A 22,712-nucleotide genomic window follows, 5' to 3' on the forward strand; every position below is an offset into this window, starting at 1 on the left:
CTGTAAACACTTTTTTCCCCAATCCAAGCAATGTAATATAGGACTACCTTACATCACCAACCTAGTACAAACATGAAAGTGAAAGGAAACCAGTTACCATGGCTTAAGGGTAGTAAATATGTTTTGGATGTAATACAGTACAAGTAGTGATAGCGAAGGTTTTTATATCATTCTCATTAGGGATAACAACATTATCAATGTCTTCCCTCCCAAATGCAAGACTATGGATTGTATAAAGAGCTGCTTCCTAGAACATAATCACTTCCTGGACGGTAGATACCAGGAAGCAACAGAGGGTATTGCTAGAGCTAATAATAGGTTAGAAAATGGATTTTACGAGAGGTTATCAAGTATAATAATTTAATAAGATAGATTCAAGTACAGTACTTGAACAATGCATAGCATCGTGTACCTGACAGATCCGTCTGTAGAGGCTGACAGGACCACAGATTGGCTGTCCACATAGAAAATGCTGGTAACTGGTGAAGAGTGGGCTCGCCAAGAGAGACGCTGTCTCACCACCTCCTAAAGAAAAGAAAAGAAATCCTACAAGGATTATGGGAAATTTTCAAACAATTTGGTATCAACCTACTTTCTGACATTTTGTAAAATCCCTTCATACACTCCGGTCCCAAAGGAGTGTAGCAAGCTTGTCTAGAAAATGCTTGCTTGGGAATACAAGTTCTAAAGATTGTCTTATATAATCAGGAATAAAGCAAAAAGCTTTAGATACAAAGCTTAGAATCTTGAAATACGTTTAAACATGACAGAATGTAAAATATTTGTTAAATATTACATTTCTCTCTACTACTACTGAATATCCCTATTGCAATGGAACAAAAACACACACACACACACGCACGCACGCACGCACACACACAATAGAAATATCCTCGTACACAAAGCCAAATATATTTTGTGCTGAATGTCTTTAAATAGACTGCATCCCATTCAGCTTGGAGTCACTGCTGTCATGGTCAATTATCTCATAAGTAATGCTGACCAATGCTCATGTTTTCAATAGGCCGTGCTACATGTGATTGGAAATGACAACAGCATAAGCCTATAGAGAGAAAAAAGTGGAAGCTAAAGAGAATCTATGTACAGGTGAAAGGAGATGGATAACAAAAGTTCTTAAACATACGACATATCAGTATTTTAAATTATTATTATAGTTTTTCCTGCCTGATTGTTACTAAAGTAAACAGATAGATATATACTGTAAATAGATCTTAATCAGCTTTTTCTGGGTTAATGGAAATAAATAAACAAATAAATAAATGAATGAATGAATGAATGAATGAATGAATGAATGAATGAATAATGGATACGATCAAATAACCGTCTATTAATCTTACAATTACATTTCCATGCCTTTCCATTTTCTTTTGTCTTTTCAATGGAGACAGTCTTATTTTTTTTTTTTTTTAAATATTGCCTCACACCATAGGGTATAATGACCCATTGAAAATAATTGTGTCCCAGAGAGTTACAGTGGAAACGCAGGTTTTACGAACCAAAGAAACACATGTCTTTGCTTTCCCATGCAGTCTTCCTGGATTTTACGCACTGCAACGTCACTTCAGTATGCATCTTTATAGCTCAAGGACTCAAGATACAGGTAGCGTCAGAGCATGTAAAGAGCTGTAACAAGCTCAGATTTTACATATTTTATTTGCAACTGAAACCAGATTTGTTGTGTATATCTACATGACCCCAGATTCCCGTACTCCCAATAACATATGGTAACAAATGTTATACATACTGTATCCCAGTGGGGGATAATAAAAATGGGCACATTAATATCTGTTACAACTACTACTACTACTCCTAATATTAATACTACTACTACTACGACTACTAATAGTAATAATAACAATAATAATGATAATAATAATAATAATAATACACCTTCTTTAAAACTCACCTGATTTCTCTTTGAAACTTCTATAATGTCCCACAGGATTATGTATCCCTCTACAATGAAAAATTCAGTATAAATGAAGTCAGTACAGAAGACAGTGCCATGATTCTAATAATAATTGTAACACAAAGAATGACTCACCTATTAAGCATTGCAAGTATAGCATTCTTTTTTTTTGTACTATACCTAAATACCTGATTAGTATTAATAAAAACCTAATTCTTAATGGTCTTGCCCATTGTCAGTGAGCCAAATGAGCCACACATGAAAGGGATTGTTTCCGATTATTTATTGTAGGTCTATGCTTTTAAGAAGTCATTCTCAAATAATCAATCAGCCCGTCTATCCATTAGCACTAGAAGTTGGTCTTTAACAATCCAGACAATAGCCTAATAAACAAAAGAAAAATGCTGTGCAGTATTCCTGGGACTGCCTGACCCTCTCTTTGCCAAAATGTTTGTAAATTTAGGCAAAAGAGGAGTATTCATTTTATCTATAAGTGATACTTGTCATAAAAACTCAAAAACACTTATCACATTTACTTGGCTTGTATTGTTTTCCAAAAAACCAGCCTCTCTCTGCCTTTCTATATTTCCTATTGCTAATTTCAGGAGTAATTAAGTTTCTACTTTGTGTTAAGAAAATAAAAAAGTCTGATTATTTAGCAATTAGTTAATTACAGAAAGCTGTTTCAAAGTCTCTGATGGGTTACATGTTATATGCAGTGTGTCAGGGTCCTATCTGAATTACCAGTACATTGTGCATGCTCATTATGTGAAAATGAATATGTATAGGAGGCTTAGCAGTAAATCTGGACCGTTCTCATTTTAATTTAAATAAACGTCTGGCGATAAAAATATGCTCACACTATTTTAACAGTACACATTTCCTAGTTTAGGATGATATACCGTACGACTGGTTTCAAAATCAGTGCTAACTGACATCTGTGAAACCAGCCAATATAAAACCAAAGCGCATGGATTATCTTTTTTTTTATGTAAAAACCATGCTATATGTGAACAATAATATGGTTTGTAATATTATTGCATGTGAGTTGTTTCATATCTCTCTCTCTCTATCAACCTGTTATGTGTAGTCAGATTGAACATTTCACAACAGAGTAGCAAGCAAGTCAGAAAGTTCTGAAAAACAGAATGTTTTCAGGTGAAATAACTTTTCTTTCATTAATCTTGGATTTTTGGTTATCATTTTGATAGCACAATGCTTTTTTGTGATGTTTTTTTTCTACAAAAACACACTGACATTTATCAAAGTATTTGGACAAATAGACAGTTATGCCAAACACTGTTTATTTTTAATTTTAAAATAATTTAATCGTGGCAAATGATTGATCCGAGAGCACGTGTGCCCTTCCCTTTTTATGTGATTATTATGAAATCACTCATATTGTTTCCAAGGCAGTTCCCTTTAACAATAAACAAGGCTATCAGAGAGGAGATCTTAATGTGCCTACTTTGATTGCTTGCCAGAAGTAAGTCGGCATCCAAATTGACACACATTGCAGTTAAGGGAACAATAGATCCTCTGGTGGCTGGCAGAACCTTCTTCATAAATTGTCCCTATAAAAAGAAAACAGGTAATATGGTTTTCAATACGAAACTTAAGGGGCCAGCAAAACAATTTGTCTTACCAGTAATTCTTATGTTGTTATCAGGATTCTAAGCCAAATAGCCAAGTACTGTACATTGATAACATATTGTACATTGATATTACTAAACATACAGCAGCAATAGAACTGATGCTTTTGTACAAAAAATACATTAAAAAAACTATCAGCGTATTAAATAACATGTGATTTATTGAAAAAAAATAAAAACAGCTACATTTTTAAATAGGATGCAAAAGGTCAAATACATGCCATTTAAAATAATTCATCAGATTCTTTTTGTAATTAAAAGGCCAGAGCACGCTTTTAAAAGCCAAGTATGTTTTTTTTTTTTCATTACGTTCAAAATCTTGTTACTGCAATGGCAACTAGTAAAACAAACTAGCAAGAATGTATTTATAGGACAAGCAACTTTCCACATATTTAAAAAAAAAGGTACTGTTTTGCATTGAATAGATGCTCCTGTGGGTGTTCAAGTTAGTAAACAAAGCCTTTCACAACTTGTCTACTACTCTGAATCCAGTCACTTGTCACATAAGAATTCATAAATTCTTACCTCTGTATTCCAGAAATAAATGTCGCAGTTTTGATGGGCCGAGACAAAAACACATGGCTTTTTGATGGAAGCAGAAGCACAGGTGTTGAATTCAGTGTCACCTACATCAATACCGTCAGGCTGCATTTCATCAGTTTGCTGTGCAGAGAGTGATCCTGTAAGCAAATTTAACAAGGGTGAACCACCTTCACCAAACTGTAATGACAGTATTTAAATAAAGTACTGATACAGTATTCATCAGATTGACTACTTGACCGTTGACCACTCAAGAACCGTTACTGGTATAGTAATGGCATAAGTGTGATACTCAATCTAGAATCACAGTTATTGTAGAAAACAATAAAATGACAAATAAAGCCACCCACCTGCATCATTTTGTTCAGGTGTGCAATTTACCTGTAAAAATATAATCATATTCCACCTATAAATATACAGTAAGCAGATAAAAATTTTAAAAAGTGAATTGAGCATACACACTACAAGTACTGCCATAGTATTGGCATTGGAGGATTATGTAAATACAATACAGTACAGATTTGTGTTTTTCATGGAAGCATAACTTAAGTGTGGAATGAATTATAGTCTAGATAAGACTCTTAAATTGTTTTTCTACATTATTGAAACAAAAACCCCATTGCAAATCTTCCACAGCAAAGCAGGGAGATAGAATTAATGGTGCACACCTCATAATATTATGCAATTATTGACAATGAGATTTAAAAAGAAAATAATAATACACCAAACAGCAACCACATGTTGTAAGCCAATAAAGAAAAAAAAGAAAAAAAGAGCATTCTTTCTCATGAAAGCAATGATTCACATATGTAATGGGCAGTGTTGTGTGACGCACTGCTACATTGGTTCCTTGCCTTGGATCGTGGCATCACAAGGTTAAAAGGGGGACGAGCGTAACGGGCAGTGTTGTGTGATGCCCTGCCGTTACGGATTCTGTCCTCTGTGGGTGAGATGAGATGAGGTTAAAAGCTCTAAAACCACGAAGGCAGACAAGCCCGGCTCCTTTGCATTGTGGTTTTGACGCTTGCCTGCGGTGTGTGGGGTCACCGGTTCACGCCCAGCTTCCACCCTGTTACACATATCACTGTCTTACACATTAGCCTCTAATGCCAAGACATTAGTTATACAGCACTCAATTGCAATCTTCTTTGACATTTCTCCGGGTTAATTGATGCTGAATGAAAATACATCAATAATTCAGAGATCAGTTTTGTGATTTAATGTGAATTTGAGCATTTGATTATGAGCCGAACTTGAGCTCTGATTGAGATGGATGTTTTCCTTCCTTATACAGAACTTTCTCATATTAACTGTGAAGACAAGAAAGCAAACAACTTGTTGTTTGTGGAATGTAATAAAAATGATGGTAGGATTACTCCTATTCATCGTAATATCTCCTAGTACGTAAATTGTCCAGTTTCAGCATAAAAATGTAAATTGTATAACAGATCAGAATCCATGAATCCCACATACTGAATATATACTGTATATATATATATATATATATATATATGAAGTAAATTCACATTTATTTCAAGAAAGGTAAATTGTCATTTTACTAATTCATGTTCTAATGTTTACACACACAGCTCAGCAATGTATTAGCCAGCAGTGCACGGTGGGAAAAATAAACTGCTAAAAACATCTGAGGTTGCTTTTAGCCGCAGGGCCGACTCATTGCTGACTGAGATCAGTGTTTACTAAGTTGCAGCTGTTTTATGTTTTGCGTTTTATGAATGATTATGTGTTTTGCTTTGTTTTTTACTCCTTATTGATTGTGTTTTGTGTTGTTTGCTGTGGTGGTGTGAGCCTCTTGTCAGGTCATCATTGGATTGATTCATCTGGATAAATAAAGGTGTTGATTGGTTGATTGATCCTGTAACTGCCTGCAATGTGGTTTTGGAAAATAAATGCACAAGGTTAAAATGAAGTGAAATCTAAAGAGGAAGAGAGAATTTTAATATATGAGTGGGGCTCCAGTAAGTATTTATGATGTAAATATGCATGTGTGAATGCTGCTCATGTACACTTTCTGTGCAATTGGAAACAATATAGAGCAGTTCACATTTACGGTTACAACTGAACTGAAATGTACTTTAACTTTAAAAAAAGAAAAGACCACCAATGTAGGTGTATAACAGAGAAAAGGTAACGAGACAAGCCTGTTGATTTTTGCTGGAAAGCAACTGTAATATTATTATGCCCTTTGAAAATGTAACGTGTTATATTACCTCGTTATTGACAAAATTAATATTATTACAGTAAAGTGTTACTATATAATGAGTTACCCCAACTGTGCTCACTGATATACATTTAAATAACTTGAGGGCACGTTTAAAAACAAAAAACAATGTCCTTGATAATTTATTACTGTAATAAATTGGTGGCTTGGCATAATTCTGGGAACGAGACTACAACCATCTTTGTTAAATCCAGGACTGACTCCATGTCAGGGAAGCAGAGTGAGGGTTTTCTCACAGCTGAACACCAGGTGTGGTTTGTTATAAAACACCAAGCGTAGTACAATGCTTCCCTGACATGGATTCGAGGGAGAGCACTGAATCATATTGGTTTAAAGCAAAAAATACAGGTCTCAAAAGGTTCTTAAGTGTTCTCTCTGCCACCTCCCTCTTCCCTCCTGACATAACTGCCAGCAATAGGAAGCAGCAACCAAAATGAGAGGGGAAAAGGGGTGTAACCAATAGCATCAGCAGTTTGCTATGAGATGGATAGACTCTAGAGATGTCAGTGTTGTGCAGTTATCACTGGTTATTCCTTCTTTGGGTAGTCTGTTTTTACCTCCAGCCCCAGAACCTGAATACTACAGAGCGTTTTTTGGTTTCTAACAGTGTGAGCATATCCACACTAAAAGGTCAGTTTAAAGAGTTTTGAACCAGCCAGGTCAACTCTACTGAGACTTCAGGGGGATTGCTATTTTCACAAGAACAGACAACCTTGATCTGTCTTGTTTTATTGGTGCCACATAACAGGAAACTGCCAAGCGATTACAATGTATGGGGTTTAGAAGAAAATGTATGCATCTGTACCTAATAAGACTTTTAGGTTGTTGTGCCTTTCTGTGTTCATTTCACATAGACTGAAATTGTAGTGGATAGGGCTCTGGACTCTTGACCGGAGGGTTGTGGGTTCAATCCCCAGTGGGGGACACTGCTGTTGTACCCTTGAGCAAGGTACTTTACCTAGATTGCTCCAGTAAAAAAAAAAACCAACTGTATAAATGGGTAATTGTATGTAAAAATAATGCGATATCTGTATAATGTGAAATAATGTATAATGTGATATCTTGTAACAATTGTAAGTCGCCCTGGATAAGGGCGTCTGCTAAGAAATAAATAATAATAATAAATAATAATAATATCCTGTCAAGAACCAATCAGCTGCTTCCCCTAGTGACTGACATGCTTTGCAATCAGTCAGTCACAACTGGTAATATTTGTGGAATTATTTCATTATTCAATAACTGCAACTAATTTAACAACAAGCTATAACAATACAGTCACAGAAGAACGTTATTTAAGCATTTATAAATTTTCAAACAGACTAAAACCATTTTTTCAACCCAAGCATCTGTGCACCCACTGCCCAGTTTAAAAAAGAAATGCTGCTGTAAGAATTAAGCATGTAGATTTACTGGTATCTGGATGAATCTCACTGACAGACCTGCTAAATTAGTTAACACAAACTGTTCTGAGCATTCTAACCTTTGTTTTTTCGTTGAGTGTTATATCACCATCTGCTACATCCTCTTGGACCACTCGGTAGCTTTCATTTCGTTTCCTGGGGGAATTCATTATCACATGAATACTGGACATTTTTCAAAATAAATATCATAACACATTATCTCTCCCTCTTTAGATTTCACTTTAAAGTTAGCTAAATGATTAATTGATTTGCAAATGACATGGAGATAAACATGCGCACCCTTGGACATGATTTTAGGTACTGTAGATTCAAAAGCAAATCAAATCAACTTGAGAAGACAACACCCACAGTCAGCCAAGTCATTTGTGATACAGATACGGTTCAGACAAACTCTCTAGCAGCAGCACACCTTACTCTCACCATTCCACTAGTCTCCCTTGTCTCGATGCCAAATACAGATTACCTCGCATCACCTGTTCCTGCAGCCAACTGCTTTGTGCAGCCTCTATTAATTCAATTGAAAAATTGATTAGCCAATTGGCCAACCAATCAGTTTCCATCATTTTGGCCGCATTCTCACATTGCTGGAATGGAAGGAACCAGGGAGTAAAATGTCCTTGCATATAGTGTTTTAACCTTATTGCTACAAAAACACCAGAAAACCTAAATATTTTAACATTAATGTTTTTTTTCTTCTAGAAAAAAAAAATGATGCTGATGACACTTTAGAATACATGGCATTGTGAAATTCCTTCTAAATGGAGGTTTACTGGTTCAACTGAACAATGAAGAACCTGGTTAGGAGAAAGACCTAGTCAGGAAGGGCTAGGGTTGCTCATCCCTGCTCTAGACAGTGTTCATTAAGCCTTAAAAGAAATATCAATTCAAATGTGTGACCTACTTACTGCATTTCAGAACTCAACTTTGTTCTTTTGCATACCAAGAACAGAACAGCATTTACCCTGTCAAAATTATAATGCCATGTTTGCTGATCGGCAGGATGAAGAATTTGGTCTTCTGTATACCTGAAAAAAAATAGAAATTTCTATATGTAGTATAGTGGTGGCCATATGGTTTCAGAAACACAATCAATCTTGACAATACACGTCTTAACATTAGTCCAAAATGAGTCTTGAATATAAGTACTGACCCCCATTCATGATCCATCACAGCTTCTGGACAACTTTTAATACTGGCATCAAACCTGGAATCTGGTCTACTGACATTACTAGCTCTGTAACATGACCATTTTAATTTTAAGTACAAGAAATATGCTGGGTTCCGAATCAGGCTCCATGTCTTTGGTGATAAATCCTAAAGGAGTAACTGAAGGACTAACGATTTGCTACAGGGTTTCAAATGTTTCCTGTCCCCACAACTCTCTGAATTTGAAATGGAGATGTATGAAACCGTGCATGTCTCTCTTTAGTGTGCAGTGCAGTGACTTACAGGTGTTTGACAGTGGCTGAATCATAGTCCCAGAGGACAATTGTTCCATTGGTGCTTCCAGTCACTACTAAGTGATTTCCATCTTGGTATAACACATCAAGACAGGTCAGTTCTCCTGCAGATAGAGGACTCTGAATAATAAAAAAAAGCTCAATGAGACTTATATCAAAGACAGGAGAGGAGGCCATTCGGCCCATCTATGCTCGTCCAGTTCCTAGGAACAGAGTGATCTAAAAACTTAAAAGATCCCAGTGATTCAGCATCAACAACATACCGTCACTGCTCTCCTTGTGAAGAGGCGTCTCCTACTCTCTGTCCTAAGTCTATTTCCACACCATTTCTAAACGTGTCCTCTAGTCCTGGTATCTATGTTCCCATTAAAGTATTGCTTCAGGTTTTAAAATTGTAAAGATTTCAATCAAGTTCCCCATAATTCTTCTTTGTTCTAGGCTAAATATTTTCATTTATTTCAGCCTATCTTCCTAGCTCACTGCTTTAAGCCCTGGGATTAGTCTGGCAGCTCTTTTTGGACTCACCAGTGCAGCCTCACCAGTGCATTATACAACCTCATCATAACCTAGGATTTGTACACTACACTTCTGGCTATTTACACTAGCATTCTGTTTGCATTTTTGAATTAAACTGATCTGCAGCAGCCCTGCCACACAATGTGCTGCACACTCAAAACTGTGTTTTAAGAAAGATTTTAAGCTTACCACTCTTGGGGAGCAGCCTATGTCAGGCAACGGCTGATTGAGTGGTTGAGTGCAGAGAGCACTGATCTTTGCAGGGCTTTGCAGCAGAGAATCAATCTGCAGACCACACTGCACTGTAGGAAACACCTGGACCAGTTTAAGGTCAGAAAACCTATCTGAATCCTTATATTTAAAAGCAAAAAAGTCAAAGCAAGCAACAGGAACAAATAAATATAAAAATACACCAGCACATACTGTATACATAACATTTGACATTTTTTTTTATTTTGTGATACAGTCCTTCAGTATTTTTAATAGTTATCAAGGGGTAAAATTATAACAAAGAATAACACCGTGTAACAATTTTTTTTTTTTTTTTTGGTTCCTGGGTAGTAAGTGTTATTTCCTAATTGCTTATGCCTCAAAAGTATAGAAAATGGCTATTATTCCCCACAAACTTTGCTTTTGTGACCAGGACAGTGATATTGTGAAATGTACCTATTTTCCAGAACATTCCAGATAGATTCAGTGCTGAGTAAACTTGGAGTAACTTCTAGAACTTTCTAGAACTTTCCAGTAATATAAATAGTAGTATAAATACAGGGGCCTTAAGCCCACCAGTTCAGTTTAGTTCCAGCTGCCTAAGTGGATACATATCTGCATTTTTCTGAGATGGCGAGGCTGCAAGCATCCGGCAGACGCATTTTGCTATGTCTGCGGCCAATTTATCAAGACAAGAACGAAAAAGTACTCCGTGGAAGCATCTGCTAAGATGTGTGAGGCCTACAAGGCATATTTCGGCATGCCTGTCGGGGATCATGACAAACCCTGGGCACCTCATTTCACCTGCGAGCACTGCAAAAAAAACTCTGGAAGGTAAGATGGACAATTGTTGCTCGGAATTTTATGTTATAAAATTTGTTAAAATTTTTAAAATTGTAAAAGTTTTTAATTTTAAAATGTTTTACAATTTTCAATGTTATTGAAAAAATATATCATATATGAAAAATGTTGCGAGAATCTCTTACACATTAGTCATGGGTGAAATAAATGTATTTTTGTAGGATGGTACAGAGGGGAAAAGAGAGCCATGAAGTTCGCTATCCCAAGAATTTGGCAGGAACCCACTGACCACTCAAGCAACTGCTACTTCTGCATGGTGGACCCTTCCAAGCGGACCGAGTTCTCTGTGGGGAGGAACAACGTCAAGTGGGAGCCACTGGTGGACCCCCGGAAGGTGCTGATGCCACCACTGCACATCAAATTGGGCCTTATGAAACAATTTGTCAGAGCTCTAGATAAGGAGTCGGCAGCCTTCAAGTACCTTCAAGACTTCTTCCCTAAGCTGTCTGAGGCAAAGGTGAAAGCCGGTGTCTTCGTCGGACCACAGATAAAGAAGATCCTGGAGTGCAATGAATTCCCCAAGAAGCTCACTAGTAAGGAGAAAGCGGCTTGGAACAGCTTTGTCGCAGTGGTTCGGGGCTTCCTGGGCAATCACAAGGCCGAAAACTATGTGGAGCTGGTTGAGACTCTGGTGAAGAACTACGGCACAATGGGCTGTAGGATGTCCCTCAAAGTCCATATCCTTGATGCTCATCTTGATAAATTCAAGGAGAACATGGGAGCGTACTCGGAGGAGCAAGGCGAGCGCTTCCACAAGGATATACTGGACTTTGAACGCCGCTACCAAGGACAGTATAACGAGAACATGATGGGAGACTACATTTGGGGGCTGATTCGTGAAAGTGATTTACAGTATAATCGTAAATCTCGAAAAACTACTCACTTCTAAATCTTTTGTAGTCATTTTTGTATTACTTTAGTATAAATACATGTTAATTTGGATTCATATGTTGTTTTTTCTGACTTTATGTGAACGAAAAGACACAAATTTGCCCGTTTTCTCATTGGAAATAGGTAAATTTCAAAATATCACTGTCCTGGTCACAAAAGCAAAGTTTGTGGGGAATAATAGCCATTTTCTATACTTTTGAGGCATAAGCAATTAGGAAATAACACTTACTACCCAGGAACAAAAATTGTGTTACATAGTGTAATCAGAACTTTTATTTTTCATTAAACCCTTATCTTGCGGGTGGGGGGCAGAAAATGGTGGTTTGTTGAGATAAACCCAATGAGTGTGATGCTGAATATTCTGCTCAAATCCCATCAGTGCTGACACCGGGATAGGATAACAGGATACACATTAACAAAGCATACTTTAGTAAAGCAAAGCGAATGCATAATAAATGCATAGTTAATCATAGTTGAATGAATGCATGGTAATTAAGTATGCTCTAGGCACTGCGGTTGGTGGTTTCGTTGCAGTTTTGGCAAAGGGCACAAAAAAAAACAACATTCAATTTTAAAATAAAACCTAACCCTTTATACTGTAATTATAATAACAATCCTGAAAGATTATTAATGATACAGATTTTCTGGGCCAGAAATAATATACCTGATATATATATATATATATATATATATATATATATATATATATATATATATATATATATATATATATATATATAATATATATATATAGACCTTGAATGGAAACCTAAATTACTAGATATAAAACATGGGCAGCTACAGGTATGAATAATCAGTGAAACTAATAGTTATGCTCGGATTCAGAGTCACACAGCTTGACAGCTGCATCAAGGTTGCCTATTGATCAATTTAAAGAAGCCTTTTTTTTCTTTTACTTTGACAGGTTTCCCAGCTGTGATGTAAAATATCATGCTACAAAACCTGAAGGATTTGGATTGCTCCGTTGCCATGCAGAGTGAGGATGGAGCGTTCATCTCCTGAACTAAGATAGACCAGCTTGACTAAGCTCTGATCCCCCTCCTTGTGCTCTGCCTCTGGAGCCTTCCACTTCAAGTCCTGCCCACTCTCAAAGTCCCAAACCTTTAGCGAACCTGAGCAAGAAATTAAAAAGAAACATGTGAGGACATTAGAGGCCAGCACACGACTGCATAAGCTACAGCAGAGTTATCATGGAACTAAATAAAGGTAGGCGACTTTGACACAGTTTGGGATCTAATTGCGATTTTATGCTTTAAGGTTTTTTTTTATTATTATTATTTTATTTGTATTTATTTAATCAGCAGCAGTGACCTAGAAAACTCTGAATGTATGATTTGTGTACTGTGATGTTGGTTGTACTAAATAAATGAGTCTCCAGTAAGCCTTTTATTATCTGCTATAAGATAGTTGTTAATTTAACAAGCTCTGGTGATGATGCATTTAGGTGTATTCTACATGTGTTTTTTCCAGTAATATATATATATATATATATATATTTTTTTTTTCCAGTAATATATATATATATATATATATATATATATATATATATATAGTTTTTTTTCTTAATTCTACAAAGCAAAACAAGTATGTCAGTAACATACTGTACACCTCCACCACCACCACAGCTGTAAACAGTATAAAGTATATCAACTCTATGTACAGAATAATATAGAACAGTATGTGGAATAACTTGTATGTGTGCCTCGTCCTCTGCCAGGAAGGTTCTCCGCGAGCCAGAGGGGGCCCACGGCAAATCTATCCTAACTCTTTCGTTTTCCCATTCTCTACACCTTAGGTGAAGAATCTGTTGCTTCCCAGCCTTGGAGACCTATTGGTTCGGTCTCACCTCCGCGAGGGCAGTTCTCCGCGAGCCAAGGAGAATCTCCTTACTCATCCCTGTCACAATAGCCCTTCTCTCCTATTCTCAATTCCCGAGGTTCTTCCTCCACGTAGCCCTTGCATCTGTCCAGTGAATTGAACAGCTTTGCAGAAAAATGACTTGAGAGATACACGCACTTGCAAATTACATTACTTTCCTCTGCACTAGCAGGCATGGTAAGCAGAAAGTCCATTCCATACAGAGCAGTGATTTTGTGAATGATTTACCACCAACCCCTCCCCATTCAGTGTATGGGACTGATAGAAAGACAGAGCAGTAGTTTGTGAATGGCTTACCATCAACCCCCCCTGTTACCAGATGAAACCCAGCCGAATCCACTGCAGCTGCTGTCAGCTCAACATGTGGCCCGTGGGCATTAGCAATCTGATAAACCTGATCTCCGGTTTCCAGTTCCCATACCTGTTGAATGCAAAAACACAATCTGTCAGTGATTCACAATTCATTAAGCGATTATATGCCACAACACTATTATTTCATTAGAAATTCAGTCTGGGTTTAACAAGGTCTGTAACCAGTCTGTTCCTCTTGGCCTCACACATTGCATTAAAATGCATTAGAATGTAAATTCCGAATACAGCAAATTGAAAAACGAAACTACAGATTATCTGTGGTAATAACAGCATATTTATGCTGTACTGGAGCACAGTTTTGATGGGACATTATTTTTTTTTTTTTAACTGACCTATTCATATAAAATAGCCATCACCATGAGAATAAAAAGCAATGAAAGTAATCAGAATGATACCTACAAAACAAAAAGCCTCAGATTTTACAGAAACATGATCAGAACAAAGCAGTCAACCCTTTCTAAGACACACACGCACCCCTATTGAATTCCTACAGTCTTGCGTGCAACAGACTGTATGTATATCTCTTTGAATATCATGCTCCACTATTCAGAGCCTACCAGGTCAGAGATAGCACATGAAATGAAGTGGATACAAAACTGATGTGACAAGTGTCACCACTGATGTGAACTGCTACCAAAAACACCAAGGTCATAATGCATTGAAGAAATAATGTGGTATCTTCAACGTATGCCATTTGCAGGGGGGTGTTGTGCATTCAAAAGGTTAAACTGTTACGATCGCTGCCCTTGCATTTTTTGAAGGCTCTTTGGACAGTTTGGATGTGTATGACTCCATTATTCAGCATCCATTTTCTATGGCATTTTCCATCCACCCACTCCCTGCTAAAACGACAATCACAGTCTATCAGTGGTACAAAACGCCATCATTCTATGGAGGTAGAAATATTTTAAAGAAAATTAACAACACGGATGTACAATAAAGGACCCCTATCAGAGCTCATCAAAGGTTCCTTTCAAAACTGTTCAAGTGTAATAAAGCATAGTGATAGCATAGTAGAAAAAACAATCAATGCAAATTCCAAATCACCTATATACTATGGGAAACCTCACCACATCACCTCAATAATACAAAGACCCAGTCAGGAAGGGCTAGTTTCCCTTCCCTGATACAGCTAGTGGGAATCGGGCTTTCTCTGACGCTGTGTAGCCTTCTGCATGTAAGTCTTACTTCTGCACCCCGGAAACACATCTTCTAAATACCTTGACAGATAAATCAATTAACACTACAGTATTCCTAAATGAATCACATATGTGCATTCCAAGCGTTCTTGAGATAATGAAACAATGTCTCGGGTTCCATCACATGAATCCTTGTTATCCTTCTGTAGGTGTACCGGCGGTAGTAGAGACAGCAGTAGCTCTTAGAACCAGATTCACGACTTAACAAAATCTCGGCTAAAATTGCAAGTGTGATTTTTTAGTATCAATGATTCAAATGTTGTCCGGGTGTTGTTTTATGAATTAAAGGTACCACTGAATTAACTGCGTGCTTTGTTTTTGATGGGTACTGTGTGGAGTGCCGGTCTACCTGTGGAGTGTGAGTGATATGCAACTACTGCTGGTCCTACAGTATCACCAAATTCTTATTTTCTGTACTTACTTTAACAAGCGACTTGGAACAGATAGTCAGGGCCTGTTTCAGAGCTGTGTTATACACCAGCACGTTGACAGCCATGTTGTGAGTGATAGGTAATTGCACGGTGTCCTGTACAGTGCGCTGGAGGGGCCAAACATCCAGCACACCTGAACCTCAGTTTTGCCAAGAAAAAAAGAAAGAGAAAAAAACATGTTATCTAACCTGAAATGGTACACACCCAAATAATTAAATAGATTCCGCGAGATTTGATTTAAAAAAAAAAAAAAAACACACAGAAAGAAAGTACTCCACATTGGGTGAAATCTTTGTGTCCCACCCCTTAAAAGTTTACCATGGTATTTTCTTCAGTTTTACCATGTTTTTACATGGTTATACTATACATTTACTATAGTTTATTATGGTTTGCCCTGTTTTTTAATATGCTTTACCATACCTTGTTATTCTTTACAATGCTTACTGCTTACTTATGTATACTTTACCATGCTAAATCCATACAGAAAATTCAGATTTGAGTTCTCCTTCCCTTTTATAAGATGTTATAAAAGCACCATTTCAATATTCATATTCCAGAGGTCATAATTCACTCATCTCAATGGAGTTTACAGATTCATTTAGCATTTACTCAAGTTCAAAGTTTGCACCAGTTCTTTGTAAAACGAAAAACAAACTAGTTGAATCACAGACTTACAAGAAACAACAAAACTATATTAAATGACTCTAAAATTAACATGCAGGGTTAGTAATTAAAAAATTGAGTCTTATTTGTTATAGAAAATATTTATTATAGTTTAAACAACTGTTAAGATTACAGCCTTACTCATAGTAACTTTATTTTATTTTTTTTCGTTTTAGAGCAAATGCTTATTGAATGTGGCCCAGTATCTGAATTTCTTCCTTTCTTTCTTTTTTATATATTCAGTTTAAAGAAATGATTCTTAACAGCTTTAAATACCAATTTTAATTAAAGCTATTTTTTTGTATTCCTTTATCTTAAAGCGACTTGCCTTACCAGTTATGAGTTGACCAAGATTGCCATCAAAGACCATGGCGTGTATGCGACTGTCTTTTTCTCCCTGTTGGTTATCTGTGAACACTTGCAGTGGGGTTAGTGTCTGTATATCCCACACCCTAAAAATCTAAACACAGATGCAAAAGTTAAGAATGGAAACACAAGCAATTACACATTTATGTAAAAGGATTGCATCAAATGTAAGTTTTTTTTTTTAAATATACAGACAAAAGCCACATTCACACTGGCACTCCTACCCGTGTCCGGACCCAAGTTCTGGCTACCTGGGTCACAATCCTGCGTAGTGTGAAACCACGTACCTGGGTCATACCCGGGTTAACCCGGGTCAAAGTGTGTTGACCCACATCCTGAGGTAGGTCGCTGGGACCCAGGTTGCATGAAGGCGGACGAAATAACAAACAGCCATGCCTGTATGAAGGTTTTACTTCCGCAAGGAACGTTTTTGTTTATTCTGTTTAGCCACATTTTTGTTGCTTGAAACACACAATGAGCCAGATTGCAGCAGGGATGAAGAAACGTTTGCTCTAATCGACATTTGGGCCGAGAAGCTTGAATGGAAGCGTCTGTAACAAGCTGCTTCCGGGTGATACACGCGTTATTTACTTTTATTATTATTATTATTATTATTATTATTATTATTATTATTATTATTATTATTATTATTATTATTATTTATTTCTTAGCAGACGCCCTTATCCAGGGCGATTTACAATCGTAAGCAAATACATTTCAAGTGTTACAATACAAGTAATACAATAAGAGCAAGAAATACAATAACTTTTGTTCAAGTGTGACAAACCACAATTCAATAATACAGCAGATAATAGTGATAGTTACATCAGGATATGATTAAATAGTGATAGTTACATCAGGATATGATTAAATACAAAATACTACAGGTTAAACACTTGGCAGATTACAGTATTCTGAAGTACAGGATTAAATGCAGTAAAATAGTGGGGAGATAAGAGCAAAATAAAGCACATTTACATGAAGGGTGATAGTGTCCCAGGATACAAACAGAGGAGTTCTACAGGTGCTGTTTGAAGAGGTGAGTCTTAAGGAGGCGCCGGAATGTGGTCAGGGACTGGGCAGTCCTGACATCTGTAGGAAGGTCATTCCACCACTGCGGAGCAAGGGTGGAGAAGGAGCGGGCTCTGGAGGCAGGGGAGCGTAGCGGTGGTAGAGCCAGTCTTCTAGTGGAGGCGGAGCGGAGAGGTCGAGTGGGGGTGTAGGGAGAGATGAGGGTCTGGAGGTAGCTGGGTGCAGTCTGGTCAAGGCATCTGTAGGCTAGTACAAGAGTCTTGAACTGGATGCGAGCGGTGATCGGGAGCCAGTGGAGCGAGCGGAGTAGTGGAGTAGTTGCGTCTGTCACCCAGGTCAACCCTGCTTTATCAAAAGTAGTGTGAAATCGCGTAGCCGACCCGTATGACACCGCTTTATACTGTAACTTCAGCACAGGTAAACACAAGGAGGATCATACCATTAGTAAAAACCAGCAAGCTTTAATTTGAATCCAGTTCGAAAGCATAATTGTTAAGAGAATAAGACGTTGGAAATGCTTCATTTTATTGCCTGAATACCATGGTCCTATTAGGCACCTACAAGTCCCCTGTGCAAATAAGGTACTAGGAATAAATGTAATGGATAGTCAGAAAATCAAATGCATAATGTTTGTTACTGATTAGAAATTAAAATGAAGAGAGGCTTTCTCACCCTGCAGAAGATAATATTGTACAATTCTATAAAATAATAATCAGTTTGTTCTTACCAAGACTCTGTGGCTTGGTGACCCACTATACCGCAGCTTGTAAACAAGAACAACAAATGGAAAGAAAGAAATGTGTAACTAGAAACACGCTTGTATTAATTAGTACAAGATTTATTTACCAGAGGCTATGTCAAGTCACAACATTGTTCAGATCCATCACAAAAGTGATACAACACAAAACACCAGTCTGTCACTTTCAGCTCAAAATCAATAAAAGACGGATCAAATTGAACCATTTTGAAACAGCAGCTGAGATTGTATAAATAATATTTCAGATATGACTCACATTAAGTGACAAGGCACACAGTCAGAGCTAGATAAAAATCATAGACAGACTGAAAACAGAACGCGTTATACAGATACTCTGATTTATTTAATTGATTTATTCAACTGATCTAAACAGAAGCAGATCAAAATCCCCCCAAACACTTAGATCATTAAAACAGTAACCTTCCGTTTTTTTCTTTTTTTCACATTTTTACAGCCAGATATAAACTACAGATACTAACATGCACATTTAAAGATTAGATTTCTTTGTTTTAATACTTTGGAACCTTTATTAATAAGTTAACCAGTGGTGGGAATAAGATACTGTACTGTTTAGATACATTGAATACGATATGCTTATGTACTGTATACAGCTATGGGCAAACATTTGCATTGCATCATCATTTTTTTTATATTACACTACATTACTGGTTCAAGTTACAGTAAGATTATCACACAATGTATACTATTTGGGTATCTTTTTGAATATGGTGACTATGGAAGTGTTAATTAATTCTATAACATACAAGCATTCTTTTTTTTACCAGTTTTGAAAGACTTACTTAGAGCAGAATGTATGTAATTAGGACTGCAATTGCACCAAACTATAAAAGCACCCAGGTCCACATAGTCCCACTCAACAAAACAACACTAAATCATTGTATGTGAATAGTGAGGACAAAAAATTATGTATAGTTTTGAATACCTTTCTTTTACAGTTTCCACTTTTATTTGGATTCCACCCCCCACCCCCCCCCCCCTTTGGATGTCATGATATTTAATCTGTATGGATGAATGGATATTACAGCAGTAGAACAGCCCCCAAAATAAAACCATTTAATGATCTAAACTGTGGCAGACCTTTAAACCCCTGTCCCTATGAACACATCTCTGCATCTGTCAAAAACTGTTAAAAAGCTCTGCAAAACACTGCAACCCCACCCCCCATGCCTCTCATTACTGTTTGAAGTTTGAAGACTTTTAGTTGTTTGGTGTATATGGACATGATTTTTTCTGTGTGGTTTTTTTTTTTTTTTTTACAAACTTTAGTGGTCCTAAGGCTTAGGGGAATTGAGTGGGATGATGGTTACTATAGCAACAGGGCTGCAGCTTGGATTTGAATTAGAAGAGACACCTATCCTCAGCCTTTGTTTCTGATAAAATATTCATGAAATCTACCACTTCAAAGGTTTTAATGAATCAAGTGATGTTGGTGATTTTACTGCAGATTTACAGTGGCAAACTTTTGAAAAAGAGCCAGCATATCATTCACAGCTGGCTTGCCCCTGGAACCAATTAAACTGTATTAAAAAATACATACATTTATCTAAAAATAAAGACAAGCATCATGTTGCCAAGGGTACAACTGAGTGTGAATAAACCCTCATTCCAACCCATATAGATTGGACCTGCCAATGTTGTTGCAGATTCTCTGAATGTATTAGCATCATTTTTGCTGGGAGAACGACCACTTTCCACTCTATATAGCGTGCTTTTGTTTGCTAAATGAATAAACAAAAACATGTAATTTTGATAACTTTAGAAAACCATGTCATCAGCTCTACAACTGTGTAATTCTGTTCCCAAGGACATTCGTGACCTCATGTTTTCCTTTAACTAAGGCTTAGCATTGATGTGAAAAGCATGTATAGCACCTTGAGAAGCTTCTTGTAAAGCGCATTAAACAATTGTACGGAATTGCATTATATATTAGAGAATTACTTTGCTACCGTCCTTTGTCACAGTGTCAGAAGCATAAGAACCTTTACGTAAACGTTCCCTATGTTAAAGGTGCGCTATTTAAAGGCTTTACAATCCATTTTTTCACCTATACGCACAGGCAATATTAACAACTAAAAAAGCCCTTGTCTGCTAAATTACTAAAGAAAAAGAAGAAGAAGAAGAAGAAGAAGACGACGACTAATAAGAATAACGTTTTAATGTCGTACGGTATTAATTAAATGGAATAAAACTTGTTAAATAAAAACCTGTTGTGATCAAACTAAAACGTTATCATAACCCTGGTTCCCTGAAATAGAAATGTAACCATTACCGCATGGGTATTTACCTCCTTGAGATTCGAAATCAGTATAAGACGTATCAAAGTTGCTCGACCAAACATGTAACGCAGTCATGGCCCGCCCCCAAGGAAATAAAAACACAGGGTCATAGACCTCAGCGTCATTTTTTTTTCAAGCCTGCTTCAATCATGGATGCAGCAACCTTAAAGGTTACTGGTTACATTTCTATTTCAGGGAACCAGAGTTATGATAATAACCAAACGTTCCCTTACAAGTACAAAATGTCCGAGTCAATTTTGACATAGCAAGCCAAAATGGCTGCAAGACAGACCTTTGATGTGGAGGACCTTTGATGTCCCTTGTCAAAAAGGTCCTGCAAAAATTGGGTTGCATCAGGGTCTTTTGGGCCAATAAGGGGCTACTAGGAGCAGCCCATTTTTGTAGCAGAGCTGTAACCTCCTGAGACAATTCTGCAGGATCTCGCAGGTCCGTGACTAATGTTGTAGTCACGCCCTGAAAGTGAGGGGGACCGTACCTGAATTGCAGAGAATAGCAGGTCTGAACAATAATAACCACCCAGATGTCCGTGGTGCACTGACGCCAACACTCCAAGTGGCTCCCTGAAAATGGGGCCTTGGGCTTGTGTCAGGAAGCTCCTAGGGCTGCTGCTGGGCTTGTGACTTGGCCTGAGGTCTTTGCCTCTGTTAAAGCCACAGTCAGTACGAATACGAGACTGAGGGATGTCTGCTTGTTAGAGCCCTGTGGTCGAGCAGCTGTTGAGTGGCGTGTGTATGGTGAGGTCACGGACCAGGAAGTACCAGAAACAAAACAATGGATGGGCGGGTGAAGTTGAACGCAACGGCGCTCAGCGTTTTATTAACTAAACAAACCAAAAGATTTAAACAGAACAAAACACAAAACAAAAAGGCGCGTTGGCCAAACATATAGAAACAAATAAGCGTGCTGGTTTTAGCACCAGCACGATACTTAGCAGTTGATTTTTTAAATGTAGTTTCTCTCTCCTCGCTCTCTCCGCTCCCCGTACTCTCCTCTGTACACTCAACCCGCAGCACGGACAGCTGCAGGTTCTTATACTCTGGCTGAGGGGTTAACTAGCTGTTAATTATCTTATTACCCCTCGGCCACAGTCTGCACGAGTTTAGTAAGGATGCGTGACTGTCAGCTAATTAAATAAATCAGTAGCTGATCAGCCATGCATCCTCACGAGATTTTTAAAATATAAAAACAATAACAAATACGCGGCGCAAACAATAATACAAATAATAATAAACAGTGCACATATAAATATAGGGGCGAGACACTAACAGCGTTCGTAATGGTGCAGTGACCAAGATGGCAACAAGATACTGTGGGAGAGACTGCGAGCAATCTCATCCAAAGCGCATATCTCGGTTAATGCAGAGCTGCTGAGCCCAGCAGTTGTGCTTGTGTCTCTGTAAAAAAAGACAGAAAAACACACAAGAGAAAGACATTTTCTCGCAGAAAACAGAAATAAAACAATTACAGTTCAGAAAATAATATTGTTTACAAAAACGAAACTTTAATTTTAACTCCAGCAGGAGCTAAGCAACCTGTGAGGAGAGCACAAGTCAGCCAACTCAAGTTGCTTGGTCCCTGCAGGGGCTTCACGCAGGGCCACTGTGGGACGTAACAAACAACAGACTGGGTGCAAAAAATTAAGTGTAATTAGTATATTAGCTATTGAATTGCATCTGAACACACACACACTTTGCTCAGTGCTGTCTACTGAGGAATGACCATCGTTGCATCAAAAGTGTCACCTTTTCTTACTGCTACCAAGTCTAGTTAGGAGGTAGTGCCACTTATTACAAAAGCAGTGGACACTTAAAATAGAAATGTTGCCTCCTTGTTTTCCTGTTTACATAATACACATATCCCCACAACAGTAATTATAATACATGTATTGTAGTGTGGCTGGTACAATAATACATTCAATCAAGGTTGATTTTCAGTGACATGAAGTGAGTTAT

At 37.5% G+C, this 22,712-nt stretch overlaps 1 protein-coding gene across 1 annotated transcript in view; it reads right to left on the minus strand.

Moving 5' to 3' along the window:
* LOC117411280 (WD repeat-containing protein 64-like) overlaps positions 1 to 22,712 on the minus strand; it is a 59,221-nt gene that overhangs the window by 9,560 nt on the left and 26,949 nt on the right. Inside the window, exons 12-26 of the mRNA XM_059025928.1 lie at positions 16,621 to 16,747; positions 15,615 to 15,763; positions 13,920 to 14,043; positions 12,679 to 12,856; positions 9,951 to 10,149; positions 9,235 to 9,365; positions 8,691 to 8,810; positions 8,422 to 8,428; positions 8,206 to 8,369; positions 7,845 to 7,920; positions 4,473 to 4,503; positions 4,108 to 4,262; positions 3,399 to 3,504; positions 1,928 to 1,977; positions 413 to 525 (exon numbers count right to left, since the gene is read on the minus strand). Coding sequence (XP_058881911.1) covers positions 413 to 525; positions 1,928 to 1,977; positions 3,399 to 3,504; positions 4,108 to 4,262; positions 4,473 to 4,503; positions 7,845 to 7,920; positions 8,206 to 8,369; positions 8,422 to 8,428; positions 8,691 to 8,810; positions 9,235 to 9,365; positions 9,951 to 10,149; positions 12,679 to 12,856; positions 13,920 to 14,043; positions 15,615 to 15,763; positions 16,621 to 16,747 — 1,730 coding nt within the window. The remainder of the gene's footprint in view (positions 1 to 412; positions 526 to 1,927; positions 1,978 to 3,398; positions 3,505 to 4,107; positions 4,263 to 4,472; positions 4,504 to 7,844; positions 7,921 to 8,205; positions 8,370 to 8,421; positions 8,429 to 8,690; positions 8,811 to 9,234; positions 9,366 to 9,950; positions 10,150 to 12,678; positions 12,857 to 13,919; positions 14,044 to 15,614; positions 15,764 to 16,620; positions 16,748 to 22,712) is intronic.

This window comes from Acipenser ruthenus, chromosome 6, assembly GCF_902713425.1.
Source record: "Acipenser ruthenus chromosome 6, fAciRut3.2 maternal haplotype, whole genome shotgun sequence".
In the NCBI taxonomy this organism is placed as follows: domain Eukaryota; kingdom Metazoa; phylum Chordata; class Actinopteri; order Acipenseriformes; family Acipenseridae; genus Acipenser; species Acipenser ruthenus.